The 20,513-nt window shown below is 42.1% G+C and overlaps 1 protein-coding gene across 1 annotated transcript in view; it reads right to left on the bottom strand.

Moving 5' to 3' along the window:
• LOC126235135 (juvenile hormone esterase-like) overlaps positions 1 to 20,513 on the bottom strand; it is an 82,554-nt gene that overhangs the window by 50,132 nt on the left and 11,909 nt on the right. The window contains exon 2 of the mRNA XM_049943868.1: positions 4,862 to 5,002. Coding sequence (XP_049799825.1) covers positions 4,862 to 5,002 — 141 coding nt within the window. The remainder of the gene's footprint in view (positions 1 to 4,861; positions 5,003 to 20,513) is intronic.

Below are 20,513 nucleotides of genomic sequence, written 5' to 3' on the forward strand. Positions count from 1 at the left end.
ACCTTTTTGCAGTTTCTTCAGTTTCAATCTGCAGTTCATAACCAATAGATTGTGGTCAGAATCCACATCTGCCCCTGGAAATGTCTTACAATTTAAAACCTGGTTCCTAAATCTCTGTCTTACCATTATATAATCTATCTGATACCTTTTAGTATCTCCAGGATTCTTCCAGGTATACAACCTTCTTTTATGATTCTTGAAGCAAGTGTTAGCTATGATTAAGTTATGCTCTGTGCAAAATTCTACAAGGCGGCTTCCTCTTTCATTTCTTCCCCCCAATCCATATTCACCTACTATGTTTCCTTCTCTCCCTATTCCTACTGACGAATTCGTCACCCATGACTATTAAATTTTCGTCTCCCTTCACTACCTGAGTAATTTCTTTTATTTCATCATACATTTCATCAATTTCTTCATCATCTACAGAGCTAGTTGGCATATAAACTTGTACTACTGTAGTAGGCATGGGCTTTGTGTCTATCTTGGCCACAATAATGCGTTCACTATGCTGTTTGTAGTAGCTAGCCCGCACTCCTATTTTTTTATTCATTATTAAACCTACTCCTGCATTACCCCTATTTGATTTTGTATTTATAACCCTTTATTCACATGACCAAAAGTCTTGTTCCTCCCGCCACCGAACTTCACTAATTCCCACTATATCTAACTTTAACCTATCCATTTCCCTTTTTAAATTTTCTAACCTACCTGCCCGATTAAGGGATCTGACAGTCCACGCTCCGATCCGTAGAACGCCATATTTCTTTCTCCTGATAACTACGTCCTCGTGAGTAGTCCCTGCCCGTAGATCCGAATGGGGGACTACTTTACCTCCGGAATATTTTACCCAAGAGGACGCCATCATCATTTATCATACAGTAAAAGCTGCATGTCCTCGGGAAAAATTACGGCTGTAGTTTCCCCTTGCTTTCAGCCGTTCGCAGTACCAGCACAGCAAGGCCGTTTTGGTTAATGTCACAATGCCAGATCAGTCAATCATCCAGACTGTTGCCCCTGCAACTACTGAAAAGGCTGCTGCCCCTCTTCAGGAACCACATGTTTGTCTGGCCTCTCAACAGATACCCCTCCGTTGTGGTTGCACCTACGGTACGGCCATCTGTATCGCTGAGGCACGCAAGCCTCCCCACCAACGGCAAGGTCCATGGTTCATGGGGGAAGTATCTCACTGAAACAGGGTATTTTTCCAGATAGACTGAAATACGCTATTGTTAAATCATTGCATAAAATTGGCATATATTTGATGCTATCAACTACTGCCGAATCTCATTTCTGATAACTATGTCCAAAATTCTTGAAAAAGTAATGTATTCAAGAGCAGCATCACATATTTGTAAAACTGATGCACTAACAAAATGCGGGTTTGGTAGTCAGAAAGGTTTTTTACAGAAATGGTATATATGCTTTCACTGATCAAATATTAAATGCATTGAATAACCAAACATCAGCCATTGGGATATTTTGTGATCTCTCAAACGCTTTTGATTGTGTGAATCTTGAAATTCTTCTAGATAAGCTTAAGTATTGTGGTATAAGCGGAGCAGTGCACAAATGGCTTACTTTGTACTTAACTGGAAGAATTCAGATGGTTAAAATTAACTGTACAGATAGTCTGCAAAAACCAGCAGAGTCCTCTAACTGGGGAGGTATGAAGAATGATGTCCCACAGGGTTCTGTCCTGGGTCCCTTATTGTTTTTAATATATATTAACGACTTGCCACTCTATATTCATGAAGATGCAAAGCTAGTCCTTTTGGCTGATGATGCTGATATAGTAATCACACCCAAGAAGCAAGAAAAAGCTGAGGAAATTGCAAATAATGTCTTTCAGAAAACTATTAAGAGGTTATCTGCAAATGGATTCTCACAAAAATTTGAGAAAACACCGTTTACACAATTCTGTACAGTAAATGGCATAACACCGTTGATAAATATAGACTATGATCGGAAGTCTGTTGCTAAGGCAGAATACTCAAAAATTTCTGGGTGTGTGCATTGAAGAGAAATTGTATTGGAAGAAACACATCGATGATCTGCTGAAACGGTTAGGTTCAGCTACTTATGCTATTGCGGTTATTGCAAATTTTGGTGATAAACGTATCAATAAATTAGTCTACTACGCCTATTTCCATTCACTGCTTTCATATGGCATCATATTTTGAGGAAATTCGTCATTAAGAGAGTAAGTATTCATTGGACAAAATCGTGCAATCAGAATAACAGCTGGAGCCCACCCAAGATCACCTTGCAGACATTTACTAAAGGAACTCGGTATATTCACAGTACCTACGCAATACATATATTCACTTATGAAATTTGTAATTAACAACCCATCCCAGTTCAAAAATTACAGCGAAGTCCATAGCTACAACGCTAGAAGAAAGGATGATATGCACTATTCTGGATTAAATCTCACTTTGGCACAGAAAGGGATGAATTATGCTGCCACAAAAATCTTTGGTCATTTCCCAAATGGTCTTAAAAGTGTGACAGATGGGCAACCAACATTTCAAAGCAAATTAAAAGAATTTCTGAATGACAACTCCTTCTACTCAATAGATGAATTCTAAGATATGAAGTAGTAAATGTAAGACAAAGAAAAGAATTAATTAATTATTTTGTGTATAGAAAACTTATGTTAAAGTGACACGTTCCACATCAATACAAAATGTCGTATTCATGATCTATGGATCAAGGATTAATGTATGTATGTAGCATGTATGTTACAGCTTTCTAGTACTTTACGTCACATTTAACTTCCATCTTCAACCGCTACAGTATATTACCACTAGCGCCACTTATTGGATACTTCGTTAATTTAGGCGTTATGCCTTGTGCAGTCACTTATGCTTTGGATTATGCCATATTCACACGACACCAAACTTCCAATGTGAAGTTCTTCTCCCTGATTTGGTAGATGTTTTTCACACGCTCTTCGTTTTATTTTCTTGGTTGTCCTTTAGCTACCGTCACTGTGCTACTGTTGATTCTTGTAACCTTTTCCAGACGTTCTGGAGTGCATTCGTAACGCACCAATACAGCAGTTTCCTTACATTTAGTGACTTTTATATATTTATACAGCGTCCATATGAGCACTGTTCAACATTTTAAATTTCATAAAATGGGTGCATACCTCTTGCGTGACTATGTCACATCATGAATTAAGGACCACCTTCGAGGACATCACTTCGATAGTGATGAAACGGTGCAAGTAGAGGAGAGGTTGCGGTTTTGTCGACGAAGTCAAAAATTCTACACTGACGCTAACAACATTCTGATCACTCGTTGGGAAATATCTTCGTCACCACGGTGACTATGAAGAGAAATAAATATGCGCACATGAAGAATAAAGATGCAGAAAGTCAATAAAGTTGGTTTTATATAAAAAGTTTCAGGAGTTTTCACATAAAAAGATCAGAGTCAATACTTTTCATTACGCCCTCGTATTTTTCCAATTAGTATTTTACTTTATTCATGATGTATATTACAAACATCATTAAATTCAAATATTACAAACAAATTATCTCAACATAAATGTTTAAATGTATATTTATGTATTTAAGCTTTAATAGAGCGTCGTTTGAAATTGAACAGTCGCAGGGTATGTTGGGCGACGATGTGACTATGATGGATAGCGTGACAGCCTTACTGATGTGTTGATTTGCGTGTTAGAGGACATGAATACAACATTTAATTCAGTAAGTGAACGGTATCAATGTCAAAAGCTGAATCACAGTCATTACTTTTGAGTATATTGCCAACTACATTCCGTACTTTTATTCTTGGATCAAGTAGGAGAATTTTTGCTTGTGAAATGAAAGCAAATTGATGGATCTCAGGTGGAAAAATACATTTGCACAATATGTGATTTGAACGTTATGAGGACTGTGTCTTGTGGATAACTGTGTCATATCGTTCAGTGGACAGAAACTCTTTCGCAAGGGCCTCAGTGTCGAATCGTATAGAGAAGTACATACTCCACTGTCAATAAATGCAGTGCCGCGTGTTTCTAACCGTGACCACTCAGGAACTGCAACACCGCGAGATCAGGCTCCCGATGACAGCTGCGACAATAAGGGAGACACTTTCAGAAACGGATCTGGACGTGTTATTTTCAATGCAGAATCGCCGCCACATTATTAACAGCATTGGTACTATACACACTGTGCAAACAAGCGCTAGTTCTCAGAATTGCCTCCTGTTCCCTCACAGAAGTATGAAATTAAGCTCAAAGGTGTCTATAACTTCCTCTGTAATGGCGCTTTTGCGTGCTGTCTCACTCTAGGGCTCAGCTACGCTTCAAATATCAAGGTGACGACACGTGCGAAAACAAGGAAAGCGCTCAGAAGTTCACGTGGGGTAAAAGCTGTAGGTATTTCTTCCGTACCGTGGACAGCACGCTGTGCGAATATGGTTCCATTTGTACATTCCTTGAACTCATTGTGCAAAGTATTGGAAGTAAATCGGTAACTTCCAACGCGTTCAAAATGAGAAGAATGTTCTTCTGGAGACATGAAGTATGGCCTACAAGAACGCTGAATCTTCTTTACCAAGTAGTATGACTACACATTGATTTATTCGACAGCAGATTTCGTTGCGTAACTTTTTCAGACATACGTTACTGGGGGAAAATTGTTGTCTACCTCTGTGTAAATAAAGAAAGGAGTTACTGACAGTCTAGTACACCCGAGTACATCACACTTTATTAATTTTGTCAAAATGAACTGAAAGCCGATACTGAGTGATATGTTACATGATATTTGAACTGTTACAGCTAGTGAGCTAAGAATGCAGAGAAGAGCATGAGAAACTTCAATAGATAACAATAATTATGGGAACTTACCTTAGGTGTGTACACATTGAGATACAGGCAGGCCTCGTCTCCTTTGTCCTGGTTGTCCAAAAATACGTTAATTTGAGGTGCCACGTTAGGTTCAATAGTGGCATTTCGTATCCAACTCCATTTTTCTGGTGGTTCTGGAGACTAGAAGATAAAAAGACATACAGTTCTTCGACATCAGTTCGTAAATTTTGCAGTCACACAAATTATTATGTTTCGTATATACATTCTTGTCGTAACTGTTGATGGCGCGATTCGATGCGACTAACAGCAAGTTACTGATTTCAGTTTGAAAACGTATGTGAAATTCCTTGTTTCAGTAAACAATGCGTGTTACAGGACCAAACCAGAAATCAACCACCATCAAATACTACCATTCTTAAAATACGTGTGAGGAAAGGTAAAAACATCTAAAGATAATTTGCATTTCCTACTTAGCAAATAGTAAAGTACTGTAAATTGTGACTTCTGTCAACTCTTCCACAGCTGTTCTTATTAACAACCAAATTTCATCATCACTTGTATGAGATTTAAAGAATCGAAGGTGTGAACCAACTATATGCTTTTCGTTAAGTCACACGTATTTTGAATTTTCAGTGAAGAGAGACAAGAGGAATGGGTGTCTATAGTGTTTCAGATTAAATTTTTTCTGTATATTTGTTGATTTCTGGAACATTCAGGGATGATATATAGAACTTTATGCAGGCCTAAGAACTTGAGAAGAAGAAATATTTGCATGAATTTAGAAGAAAGAGAAAACAGAACAATAGCCTGTCTTTCGTGTCATTCAATTTGTACTCACAGCAAGGAAACAAAGGAGACATTTGGAGAGTCATTAAGTTTAGGAAGACGAAACAAAAAGCCATTGTTGAGACACGGTAATTCTCTAACATGAAGTAAACTACTTGATATATTAGTTGGTTGTAGCCGTAGGTACCTTGAGTACAGGTTGTAAAATGAACATAAATGGAAGATAATCCTGGATAATGAAGTACAGCAGAATTAAGTCCGGTGATCTTAAAGATATTAGATTAGTAAATACCGACGGAAATAATGAAGACGCAAAAAACATAATTAGTGTAGAGTAATGAAATTTCGGGAATACATTTGTCTATGTAACATATTTAACTAATTCACACTGCAATATCACAGGTCAATGAGAGCGCGAGATAAGGCAGTGCAAATGTGAAATGCTGGTCCATTAATAAGCTCCAGAATGTTGAATGTAAGCATTGTGTTGTACATGTGCCAGTTATTAGTTTGTGGGATGGAGTGGCACTTGGTAGGTCAGTACAGGGACGGTTAAAGCTGTTTGTGGATAACTCGTCCTCCGATGATTGGTTCAAATGGTTCTGAGCACTATGGGACTCAACTTCTGAGGTCATTAGTCCCCTAGAACTTAGAACTAGTTAAACCTAACTAACCTAAGGACATCACACACATCCATGCCCGAGGCAGGATTCGAACCTGCGACCATAGCGGTCTCGCGGTTCCAAACTGCAGCGCCTAGAACCGCACGGCCACTTCGGCCGGCTCCTCCGATGATGTTCGATATGTGCTTAATGTAAGCTGATATGGCGATCGACTAAACCAAGGCAACATGTCGACACACTGTGGAGCATGTTGGGGTGCAACAGCGTTTTGTGAGAGAGCTTTATCCTGTTAGAAAACAGCCCTTAAAATGCTGTTCGTGAGTGGCTGTGCAACAGGTCGAATCACCACATTGACGGACAAATTTGCTCCCATAGTGCATGGGATTACCACAACTGTGCTCCTGCTGTCAAGCAAAATCGCACGCCACACCATAACTCCAGGTATAAGGTCCAGTGCGTTAAACAAGGAGACACGTTGGCTGCAGGCCCTTAACTGGCTACCTCCTACGCCGGCACCGAGACAGAACCAGCTCTCATCAAAAAACACAAGTGACCTCCACCCTACCCCCATATGAGCTCTCACTTGATGCCACTCAAGTCGCAGATGGCGGTGGTTTGGGGGCAGTGGATTGCTAATTACAGGGCGTATGGCTCGCAGCAGTCCTTGAAGTACCACATTTTTTTGAAATTTGTGATAAGTTCCTATGGGACCAAACTGCCGAGTTCATCGGTCTTTAGGCTTACACACTACTTAATCTAATTTAACATAACGTACGCTAAGTACAAAACACACACGCATGCCCGAGGCACAACTCGAACCTCCAACAATGGGGGTGGGGGTGGAGGGGTGGGGGTGGGGGGCGCGTGAAGCATGGCAAGACGCATGAGACCGCCCGGCTACCAGATCTGTAGTTCTTTGTGACGCTGTGGTCCCATCTGTTGGTCACATTGCTCCTGCAGGTGGAGTACGATTCGCCAGAGCCATATGCCAAACACTATGGTAGTGCCAAGTGATTGCACATTTCTGTGACCACCACTGCCAGCAATCACGTACCTTGGCTACATTTCTGGGAAGTCTTTCTGCAGTATAGCTGAAAGAACGTCCAGCTTCTCGTAGCCCTACTACAGGACCTTGTTCAAACTCAATGAGGTGTTGATAATGGTGACATTTTTACCTTAAAGGCTTTCTTTACTAACATCAAATCACCACGTCCAGTATCAGAGATACCTGACTCTCACGATTGTTACACTGAGTATGTAAAGCAAATCTGATTTGTACCCTCATAATGACGCTACTAGCACCACTCTTACGCGGCTGGCGTGAAAGCTAAGCAAACATCTTCTTTCAAATGTAGAAACACACCTGCCAACCTTCTTTCATGTCGCACAACTCGTTCTTGGTGTTGCGATTCTTTTCCATGAGTGTACTTAGATAACAAAATAACTTAATATGGCGTAAGTAAAGAGACTTTTCAACAGCAAGAAAAATGCTTCTGTAAAAGGGAAACATATTGACGTCTACAACAGATATAAACTTATGGAAGTCTTTTCTGAAAAATTTTATTTCAATTGGAGTGGATGATTAACACAGTCAAAAAGAGAAGACAAACATTTTAAAAGAGACCGATGCTGAAGATAACATGGCTAAATGTATTTACTAATGTGAAGGGGCTGAATCTAATTGAGGAAGAAATCTTTTTGACACAAACTAACCAAAAGAAAGGATGGGCACATCCTGAGACATCGAGGAATTAGTACTGGTAACGGAGAAAGCGTTCTTCCCCATGTTACGTCTTATGTTTAACATCAGTAGGCTTCTCCAAACGAGGGATCTGTGTCGTGTATCTCAGTTGACAGAGCACTTGGCCGTGAAAAACGAAGGTCCCGCCACGAGGTTTTATACCTCAAATGCTTCAATTCTCTTGTTTTCTGGTTTTTCCACAGTCCAAGTTTCACTTACCATCAATGCCTCGCTCCAAACGAACATTGTCAGACTTTGTTTCTCAAATTAATGCCCACGTTTGATACAGGTAAAATTCCCTTGGCCAGGAATGCCCTTTTTCTAATGCTAGTCTGCTTTTTATGTCCTTCTCGTTCCGTCCGTAATTGGTTCTTTTGGTGGCTAGGCAGCAGAATTCTTTACTTTACTCTACTTCGTGATCACCAATCCTGATGTTACGTTCCTCGCTGTTCTCATTTCTGCTACATCTCAATACTTTCGCCTTTCTTCTAATTACTCTCTACCCATATTCTGTTCTCATTACACTGTTAATTTCATTCAGCATTTCCTGTAACTCTTCTTCTCTTTGACTGAGGTTTGAAATGCCAACAGCGAATCTTAACATTGATAACCTTTCACCGTCAGTTTTAATTCCACTTTTGAACTTTTATTTCATTTTCGTTGCATCTTCTACATCTAAATAGATACACCGCAAGCCACACTATGATGTGAGATGGAGGGTACCCTGTACCGCTACTAGTCAGTTCCTTACCTGTTCCATTCGTAAATAGAGCGTGGCAAAAAAGACTGTCTATATGCCTCCGTATGAGCGCTAATTTCTCGTATCTTACCTTCGTGGTCCTTAGGCGCAATGTATGTTGGCGGCAGCGGAATCGTTTAGCAGTTAGCATCAAATACCTGTTCTCCAAATTTCCTCAATAGCGATTTTCGAAAAGAACGTCGCTTTCCCTCCGGGGACTCCTTTGAATTCCCGTAGCATCTCCGAAATACTTACTTGTTTTTGAACATACATCTAGCAGTACGTCATTGAATTGATTGATGTCTGCCCTCAATCTGACCTGGTACGGATCCCAAACACCCGATCAGTACTCACGAGTAGGTCGCACCAGGGTCCTATGTGCGGTATCCTTCACGGGTGAATCATTCTTTCCTAAAATGCTCCCAATACCACAGTTCTCATATGTGACTTCACACGCTTTGCAACATTACGGCCAGATTTTTAACTACTTGACTGTGTCAACCAGGACACTAGTAATACTGTATCCGAACATTCCTGTTCAACTGAAGTGCCTACTGAACTATTCCTTATCGCAGAATCTATATCTCAGAGAACTTGAAACGTATCTCTTTATTCCTTAATACTTCCTTATCCCACTTCTTCTCCTATTTTTTCTCTGTGGCCATTATCTTAAGCTTCAACCTCCTTTTAATCACTTCTAAATGGTGATCTTAGTGTATATCTGGTCCTGGGTATGCTTTACAATCCAGTGTCTAACCTCAAAATCTCTGCCGTATCTCCCTGCCTTTTCCAAGTTTACCTCCACCTTCGTGATTATTGAACAATTACTATTACTAATTGATGTTTATTGCAGAACTCAGTTACTCTTTCTCCTATCCCATTCATAGTTGAAGCCCATATTCTGTCGCAACATTTTCTTCAAATCCTTCCCCTACATTCGGTTTCCAATTCCCCATGACAATTAGTTTTTCATCTCCTTATACGTACTGAATCGCCGGTTCAGCATCTGTCTCTTCATCCTCTGCTTGCTATGTCAGCATATATAGCTGAAATATTGTTTCCAGCGTTGGTTTACTGTCTATTCTGATGAGAACAACCCTACCACTGAACTGTTGACAGTAACTCGCTCTCTGTCTTACCTTCCTCTTCACGACGAATCCCAACCCTGTTACACCTTTTGCTGCTACTGTTGGTATTACCCTACACTAATCTGACCAGAAATCCTTATCTACTTTCCATTTCACTATATCTAGACTGTGCCTTTGCATTTCCCTTTTCAGATCTTCTAGCTTCCCTGTTACGTTTAAATTTCTGACATCCCACACCCTGACACGTTATCCTTGCATTGGTTATTCAGACTTTTTCTCATGGTCACCTCCCCTTGCCAGTACTCTCCCGGAGACCCGAATGGTGGGCTATTCCGGACTATTTTGCCAATGGAGAGATCATGAGGACATTATTTTGTCTGTTACAGGCCACATACCCTGTGAATACATGTTAGGTGTCTTTAACACATTGGTTTCCACTGCCATTATTACTGCCTTCTACATCCTCATTGATCACTGTCGATTTTTCCTCCTTTAGGCGTGGTTTCCTACACCAAGGACAAGAGAGTGTTCTGAAACACCGTCCGCTCCTTCACTCTCTTTCACAAGGCCATTGTCTGAATGAGAGTGATTTATTATGCTGTGGATACACGTTATGTGTCTTTAATGCAGTGGTTTCCATTGCCTTCTGCATCCTGATGACGTTGATCGTAGCCCACTCCAAGGGCAAGAGAGTACTTTCCGTGAACCTCTGTCTGCTCCTCCGCCCTCTTTGACAATATTGTTGGCATAATGAGGGTGACTTCTTACGCCGGAAGTGTTCGGCCGCCAGTGTTACTTATTAACCAAAATTTAAACAGTGGCTGTTGCACAATGGGGCAAAGTAATTAGTAATCTGCTTGTCACTTTATGCAAGAGATCAAAGAATTCACCGCTCACTACATTTTTGGCGCCCATTGTGGAACGATCACCTTATTCATCTACAAGCCTTTTTATGACGGAAAGGAGAACTTTTCTCGATCACTACCCTTTGGGCGTCCAAGATGGGGCGACCCTATTGGTAATTTACATGCTATGTGATATCAAAAGGAATTCTCGACATACTACATTTTGGCGCCTAATGTGCCCATAAGATTTCAGACACATTTGAACATTTTCTTTTTAATTTGAGCAGTGATGAGCAAGGGGCTGAATTTAGTTTTCTGGGTGACAGTACAGCCGCGCCACTTCAGTACTTTAAATTTAACTAATGATTGAGTTTGAGAAGCCCGCAACTGGAGAAAAATGAGTTGGAAGGAGTGTTATTTTATTTCATAATAAACTTCAGCTTGCTTCAGTAGCATCGCCGACAAACTTTCACAGTAAGATATAGCTGGGACTTAAATCCTGGTTATCACCATATACACTGAGGCTAACCGACGGAAGAGTTCGGGTTCGACGAGTGCCTGTAGAACGTTACGTGCTATGTTGTGTAGCGCCGACATTGGGGTATAAACGAGGTAGTGTTACGGTACGAGTATGCTTTTCGTGGTTAGGATTTGGTCCCATTATTGAGCTTAAGAAAAGGCTACATGCGAATGGAAACTTTTTGCAGCATTGTGAACTGTGTACGACAGAGGAACAATTGGTACTAAATGATTGATTGTATAAGCACCCTGTCATAAAGCAGCAACTGTGATGGACTGATTTGTGGACATTAACATTCCTGAAATGGACTGGTCGGTCTACCTGAACCCAATGGAACACCTTTGGGATCAGTCAGAACGTCGATTTCGCTCCTGACCCAAGCGTCCAGCATCAAAACCTCCTCTGGCTTTAATACTTGAGGAAGAATGAGCCGTTATTAATTCGCTGACTTTCATCCATACTGAAAATGACCCATCAGAGTTCATGTAGTCGTAAAGCCAAAGGATAGATAGGCGCCATATCAATGTCCTGTAACATGCTCGTTTAATTCTGACCAGATTGTACACACATCAATAAAAGTTTTACATCAGCCCGGTTGCTAGAGCTCATGTAGATAGACGTTGACAGTGGATTTGTGTCACAGACATAGTCCCTTTGACTGTTCAGAGATGTCACTATACCCGCCCAGACATAAACAACCATCCTTGAGCAGTGCCTATTAGACGGAGGGGATCCGCCAGCCGATCAGTTCCAGTCATTCCACCAGGAAAGAGGTACACGGCTCGTGTTGTCTGTAGTTCAGCCATGCCTAGATGGTCAATACAGCGGTTCGATCGCGTACGCTTTATTACTTTGTGCTCTCGACAAGGGAAGTGTCCAGGCGTTTCGGAGTGAACCAAAGCGATGTTGTTCGGACATGGAGAAGATACGGAGAGAGACAGGAACTGTAGATGACATGCCTCGCTCAGGCCTCCCAAGGGTTGCTACTGCAGTGGATGACCGCTACCTACTAATTATGGCTCGGAGGAACCCTGACAGCAACGCCACCATGTTGAATGATGCTTTTCGTGCAGCCACAGTCGTGTTACGACTCAAACAGTGCGCAACAGGCTGCATGATGCCCAACTTCACTCCCGACATCCATAGCGACGACCATCTTTGCAACCAAGACACCATGCAACGCGGTACAGACCGGCCCAACAACAAGCAGAATGGACCGCTCAGGATTGGCATCACGTTCTCTTCACCGATGACTGTTGCATATGGCTTCAACGAGACAATCGTCGGAGACGGGTTGGAAGGCAACCCGGTCAGTCTGAAGGCCTTAGATGCACTGTCCAGAGAGTGCACCAAGGTGGAGGTTACCTGATGTTTTTGGGTGGCATTATGAGGGACCGACGTACGCCGCTGGTGCTCATGGAAAATACCGTAACTGCTGTACGATACGTAAATGCCATACGTGAATAGTGCAACCATATCGGCAGCATACTAACAAGGCATTCGTCTTCATGGACGACAATTCGCGCCCCCATCTTGCACATCTTTTGAATGATTTCCTTTAGGATAACGACATCGCTCGACTAGTGGCCAGTATATTCTCCAGACATGAACACTAACGAACATGCCTGGGATAGATTGAAAAGCCCTGTTTTGGGATGACGTGACCCACGAAGCACTCTGAGAGGTGTACACAGAATCGCATTTGAGGAGTGGGACGATCTGGAGAAACAGTGTCTTGAGCTTGTGGATAGTATGACACGACTTTTACGGGCATGCATCAAAGCAAGAGGACGTGTTACTGGGTATCAGGGGCACCGGTGCGTACAGCAGCCTGGACCACCAACTTTGACGGTCTCGGTGTATGGCGGTATAACATGGAATTGTGGTTTTCTATTTCAATTTTCTGTACAGGTTCTGGAACTCTCAGAACCGAGGTGATGCAAAACTTTTTTCGACGTGTGTATATTTTTCTCTGTTCGCTTAATCTTAATTGCACTTAGATACATTCCTTAATTTAAGGTAGAAATCTGTAGACATTTGGTAATTTTATCTAAAGCCATCATTTCACTTTACTCCTTAAATGAAAACGAATTATCCCGTATATTGATCCTATTTTCACTACTGAGTTGACCACATTATTTAGTATTTTAGTTTCTCCTCGTTTATTTAAATTGCTTTCCTGGTTATTTATTAGTGCATTTTATACCAGTTTTAGTATACGTAACTATCTGTCATAGACAGGCGAGGCTATTATTAACGTGGTACTGTGCTGGACGACCTACCTCTACTACCGTAGAGCTACACTTTGTCCTCACGGTTGTTGGCTGGCCAAGATCCAATAATCCTAGAACTAAACGAGAACATACATGTAGATTGTCATCATTATTATCTCAACTAGGAGAGTTAGCCTGCGCAGTATAGTGCGTCTGAAGTAACAACAAATCTCAAATCTTTGATGTTCTCATACTTACACTAACTTTACACTGTAACTTTTTTGTATTATTTTTGGATGTTTTAACTCCCTAAACGTTTGATAACTGTAAGAACTATGAACACCCTTCTTATTACCCAACTATTCGCTGAAAACAATTATTTACTGACTCCATTTATTTGATGCTAATCTACCGCAATAAAATAGAGTCTTTTTAGATTTGAAACCACTAACAAAGTTGTAAGAGTTAACTGGAGAAACCTCGATTTACTGTGACGAGGAAACTTGAGAAAGCACTTCGTGGACTTCTGTGTTATCCAACACGTGAATTGATAAGATATCGCGAGAATACTTGACAGGTTCGTAGCAGGAGATTGCATTATCTCTATAAATCCAATATCGAGAGGAATTAATTACTTTTGATGTTGAGATGTGTCTGACGGCACATCCTTGGCGGTCAGATGTGTTTGTGTTGTGCTCCAGAGACACTTCTGTCATAATGCTGATAATCTGTTCACATCCTTCAACAACCTTCATCAATTTGCTGCACGTATCCGTTAGTTAATTTCAGAAAAAAAAGTTAATGAAGAAATGAAAAACATTGTGTGTTACAAGACAACGAAGACTTGATACGGCAGGTGACTGAAGTGTTAATGACAGGAAAAAAATTTGCGTCTGAATTCGAAAATTTTTACCTCCTGTCAGTGTTAGCAAAACAGGTGTAATATCCTTATAAGAAGTGGCTGAAGCAATACCAGCGCTGTTCCCGATCATGTAGTAACATTACTTTTGCATTTCTGAATATCTACTAGGAGAACAGCCGTTCGCTACTGGGGGTACAGGAAAAACACTTTGTAAGATAAAAATAAATTTCCGAACTAAATCGAAGAAATCAGAAATCTACAACGTTTGCTTCATAAGACCTGATTAACATTTAGACATAGTCAGAAAACTGAGACACGTCAACTCCTACGACGAGATTATGGTTCAAATGGCTCTGAGCACTATGGGACTTAACATCTATGGTCATCAGTCCCCTAGAACTTAGAACTACTTAAACCTAACTAACCTAAGGACATCACACAACACCCAGCCATCACGAGGCAGAGAAAATCCCTGACCCCGCCGGGAATCGAACCCGGGAACCCGGGCGTGGGAAGCGAGAACGCTACCACACGACCACGAGATGGGGGCAACGAGATTATAATAAGATTCATTAATGATTTGTGGTCTTGTTTCCGAAGACTAGTTTGATACAGCTCCTCATGTTAGTCCATCCTGTGTAACCCTCTCCGTCTCTGCATATCAATCGTAACCTATATTGAACTAAATCTACTTACTGTATACAAGACTTGACCTCCCTCTACAGATATTACCTCCCCCACTCCCATCCTACACACACATAAAATTGTGTCATAAATATCATTTTCCTCCACACCGATTTATCACCACCTCATTAGTTATTCATTATGCCCATCTCACTTTCAAAATTTTCCTGTAGCACCATATTTAGAAAACGTCTATTCTTTTCTTCAGTTCCATAGGAGCCGAGTTGGTGACACTTTGCTCTCAGCTTCAGGCTGTGATGTCTTCGGTTACACAGCTTGAGGCTGAGTGTATGGGCACCACTGTTGTGGGCCGGCCGTGGGGGTACAACGGACGTCCAGCATGTCCGAGCCCTTCGATCGGTCCTCACCAGTGGCCAACCCAGTTACTGATCGCACTGAGGTTGACCCCTGACCTGTGGTCGAGTGGGAGGTCGCCCCGGGGCGAAGGAGGCGGCGAAAGACTTCCCAGGTGGCCGCATGTAAGGCCTCCCCGGTTTGTCTGACAAACAGTTTCCACATGCTGTCTGTGGCAGACACTATCTCTGAGCCAGATGCAGTCGCCTGTCCTGCTTCAGAGGAAACCACTCAGCCTGCATGATCCGGGTAATCACAGATAGTGGGATTATTGGTATTAGGGAGCTCCAACGTTAGGTGTGTTATGGGGCTCCTTAGGGACTTGGCTGACAAAAAGAGTAAGAAAACCAATGTGGACTCCGTGTGCATACCGAGTGGAGTCATTCCAGATGTGGAAAGGGTCCTCCCGGATGTCATGAAGAGCACAGGTTGCAGCCAACTGCAGGTGGTTGCTCACGTCGGTACCAATTATGTGTATCACTTTGGATCAGAGGAGATTCTGTCTGGTTTCGAGCGTCTAACAGAAATGGTAAAGGCTACCAGTCCTGCTTGCAAGATGAAAGCAGAGCTGACTATTTGCAGCATAGTCGACAGGAGCGATTGCGGACCTCTGGTACAGAGCCGAGTGGAGGGTCTGAATCAGAAGCTCAGACGGTTCTGCGACCGTGTAGGCTGCAGGTTTCTCGACTTGCACCAAAGGGTGGTTGGGTTCCGGGTTCTCCTGAAGAGGTCAGATGCCCACTATACGCAGGAAGCGGCTACACGGGTAGCAGGGGCTGTGTGGAGTGGACTGGACGGTTTTTTAGGTTAGAAGGTCTCGGGAAAACACAAGAAGGGCTTCAGTCACAAAGGGTGCAGGCCGAACACAGAAAGAACGTAGATACAGGAACCATTGGTGTAACAGCTGTAAATCGTCGTAGCTGTGTTTGGAAAGTACCAGAGCTCCAAGCGCTAATAGAAAGCACTGATGCTCAAATCGTTATAGGCACAGAAAGCTGGCTCAATCCGGAGATAAGCTCACTGGAAATTTTCGCGAAGAACCTAACGGTGTTCCTAAAGGATAGGCAAAACACGGTGGGCGGTGGCGTGTTTGTTGCTGTTAGAAGTGGTTTAACTTGTCGCGAAATTGAAGTAGATACTTCCTGTGAGTTAGTATGGGCAGAAGTCATTGATGGCAACCGGAATAAATAATAATAGGATCCTTTTACCGACCTCCCAATTCGGATGATACAGTTGCTGAAAGATTCAAAGAAAACTTGTGTTTGATTTGAAACACGTACCCGACTCATAGGATAATGGTGGTGACTTTAATTTACCCTCGATATGTTGGCGAAAACAGATGTTTAATTCCGGGTGTACGCATAAAATATCATCCGAAGTTGTGCTTAACGCATTCTCTGAAAATTATTTCGAGCAGTTAGCAGGAGAAAGAAAACTGGCATTCTACGGATCGGAGCGTGGAATGTCAGATCCCTTAATCGGGCAGGTAGCTTAGAAAATTTAAAAAGGGAAATGGATAGGTTAAAGTTAGATATAGTGGGAATTAGTGAAGTTCGGTGGCAGGAGGAACAAGACTTTTGGTCAGGTGATTACAGGGTTATAAATAAAAAATCAAATAGGGGAAATGCAGGAGTAGGTTTAATAATGAATAAAAAAATAGGAGTGCGGGCTAGCTACTACAAACAGCATAGTGAACGCATTATTGTGGCCAAGATAGACACAAAGCCCATGCCTACTACAGTAGTACAAGTTTATATACCAACTAGCTCTGCATATGATGAAGAAATTTATGAAATGTATGACGAGATAAAAGAAATTATTCAGGTAGTGAAGGGAGACGAAAATTTAATAGTCATGGGTGACTGGAATTCGTCAGAAGGAAAAGGGAGAGAAGGAAACATAGTAGGTGAATATGGATTGGGGGGAAGGAATGAAAGAGGAAGCCGCCTTGTAGAAGTTTTGCACAGAGCATAAATTAATCATAGCTAACACTTGGTTCAAGAATCATAAAAGAAGGTTGTATACCTGGAGGAATACTGGAGATACTAATAGGTATCAGATAGATTATATAATGGTAAGACAGAGATTTAGGAACCAGGTTTTAAATTGTAAGACATTTCCAGGGGCAGATGTGGATTCTGACCACAATCTATTGGTTATGAACTGCAGATTGAAACTGAAGAAACTGCAAAAAGGTGGGAATTTAAGGAGATGGGACCTGGATGAACTGAAAGAACCAGAGGTTGTAGAGAGTTTCAGGGAGAGCATAAGGGAACAATTGACAGGAATGGGGGAAAGAAATACAGTAGAAGAAGAATGGGTAGCTCTGAGGGATGAAGTAGTGAAGGCATCAGAGGATCAAGTAGGTAAAAAGACGAGGGCTAATAGAAATCCTTGGGTAACAGAAGAAATATTGAATTTAATTGATGAAAGAAGAAAATATAAAAATGAAGTAAATGAAGCAGGCAAAAGGGAATACAAACGTCTAAAAAATGATATCGACAGAAAGTGCAAAGTGGCTAAGCAGGGATGGCTAGAGGACAAATGTAAGGATGTAGAGGCTTGTCTCACTAGGGGTAAGATAGATACTGCCTACAGGAAAATTAAAGAGACCTTTGGAGAGAAGACAACCACTTGTATGAATAACAAGAGCTCAGCTGGCAACCCAGTTCTAAGCAAAGAAGGGAAGGCAGAAAGGTGGGAGGAGTATATAGACGGTTTATACAAGGGCGATGTACTTGAGGACAGTATTATGGAAATGGAAGAGGATGTAGATGAAGATGAAATGGGAGATAACATACTGCGTGAATAGTTTGACAGAGCACTGAAAGACCTGAGACGAAACAAGGCCCTGGGAATAGACAACATTCCATTAGAACTACTGATGGCCTTGGGAGAGCCAGTCATGACAAAACTCTACCATCTGGTGAGCAAGATGTATGAGACAGGCGAAATACCCACAGACTTCAAGAAGAATATAATAATTCCAATACCAAAGAAAACAGGTGTTGACAGATGTGAAAATTACCGAACTATCAGTTTAATAAGTCACAGCTGCAAAATACTAACGCGAATTCTTTACAGACGAATGGAAAAACTGGTAGAAGCGGACCTCGGGGAAGATCAGTTTGGATTCCGTAGAAATGTTGGAACACGTGAGGCAATACTAACCTTACGACTTATCTTAGAAGAAAGATTAAGAAAAGGCAAATCTACGTTTCTAGCATTTGTAGACTTAGAGAATGCTTTTGACAACGTTAACTGGAATACTCTCTTCCAAATTCTGAGGGTGGCAGGGGTAAAATACAGGGAGCGAAAGGCTATTTACAATTTGTACAGAAACCAGATGGCAGTTATAAGAGTCGAGGGGCATGAAAGGAAAGCAGTGGTTGGAAAAGGAGTGAGACAGGGTTGTAGCGTCTCCCTGATGTTATTCAATCTGTATATTGAGCAAGCAGTAAAGGAAACAAAAGAAAATTCGGAGTAGGTATCAAAATTCATGGAGAAGAAGTAAAAACTTTGAGGTTCGCCGATGATATTGTAATTCTGTCAGAGACAGCAAAGGACTTGGAAGAGCAGTTGAACGGAATGGACAGTGTCTTGAAAGGAGGATATAAGATGAACATCAACAAAAGCAAAACGAGGATAATGGAATGTAGTCAAATTAAATCGGGTGATGCTGAGGGAATTAGATTAGGAAATGAGACACTTAAAGTAGTAAAGGAGTTTTGCTATTTAGGGAGTAAAATAACTGATGATGGTTGAAGTAGAGAGGATATAAAATGTAGACTGACAATGGCAAGGAAATCGTTTCTGAAGAAGAGTAATTTGTTAACATCGAGTGTAGATTTAAGTGTCAGGAAGTCGTTCCTGAAAGTATTTGTATGGAGTGTAGCCATGTATGGAAGTGAAACATGGTGAAAACTCACTAGTCCTCTTAGCAGCAAATAATCCTGAGTTAAAACGAGATTCGAAAACGATGCAGGGATTAGCGAGCACAGCGTTGTCGTAGCGAGACTGAATATTGTAATCACCAAATCCTCCAAAAATAAACTATCAATATACCTATTCAAAAAATCAAAAATTCACTTGACCACTTCCTGAGAGGCAATCTCCACTCAATCCAAATTAATAAGTATAGACCAGATGTGGCTTGAATGCAAAGAAATAGTATCGGCAGCAATTGAGAGATTTATACCAAATAAATTAACAAACGACAGAGCTGATCCACCTTGTTACACAAAACGGGTTAGAAGACTGTTGCAGAAACAACGAAACAAACATACAAAATTTAAACAGACGCAAAATCCCGAAGATTGTCAATCTAATCAGAAGCTCGGAATTTAGCGCGGACTTCAATGGCGACACTTCACTCACAGCTCCAGGCTGCTTTGGCTTCCGTCACACAGCTTGAGGCTGCTGCCAAGGGACGTCACTGCGGGGGATCGAACGCGGGGATGTGAGGGTCGTCGAGCACGTCCCACGTGTCCTCCGATCGGTCGCCCCCGGTACTGCCTGCACTGAGGTTGACGCCTCGTCCGTGGTCGAGAGGGAGATCATTCCACAGTCTGGGAGGCAGCGAAAACCTTTCCGGGGGGCCGATCCTAGGGCCTCCCTGGTTGGTTTGACGGACAGGTTTGGGGCGTTATCTGTGGCTAACGATGTCTCTGAGCCGAATGCAATCGTCCACCCTGTACCAGAGGAAGTTTCTCGGCCCGCAAGGTCTGGGCATTCACAGAGGGTGGGTTTTCTGGTAGTTGGTAGCTCCAACGTTAGGCGCGTAATTGGGCCCCTTAGGAACATGGCTGTCAAGGAGGGGAAGGAAGTCAGTGTGCACTCCGTGTGCATTGGTTCAAATGGCTCTGAGCACTATGGGACCTAAGGACATCACACACATCCATGCCCGAGGCAGGATTCGAACTTGCGACCGTAGCAGTCACGCGGTTCCCGACTGAAGTGCCTAGAACCGTCCGTGTGCATTCTTGGGGGAGTCATTCCGGATGTGGAAAAGGTTCTTCCGGATGCCATGAAGAGTACAGGGTGCAGCCAGTTGCTGGTGGTGGCTCATGTCGGTAACAATGACGTGTGTTGCTTTGGATCAGAGCTGATTCTATCCGGTTTTGGGTGCCTAGCGGAAATGGTAAAGACTGCCAGTCTTGCTTGCGAGATTAAGGCGGAGCTCACTATCTCCAGCATCGTCGATAGAACCGACTGTGGTGGCTCTGAGCACTATGGG

Source organism: Schistocerca nitens, chromosome 2 (assembly GCF_023898315.1).
Source record: "Schistocerca nitens isolate TAMUIC-IGC-003100 chromosome 2, iqSchNite1.1, whole genome shotgun sequence".
NCBI classification, from domain to species: domain Eukaryota; kingdom Metazoa; phylum Arthropoda; class Insecta; order Orthoptera; family Acrididae; genus Schistocerca; species Schistocerca nitens.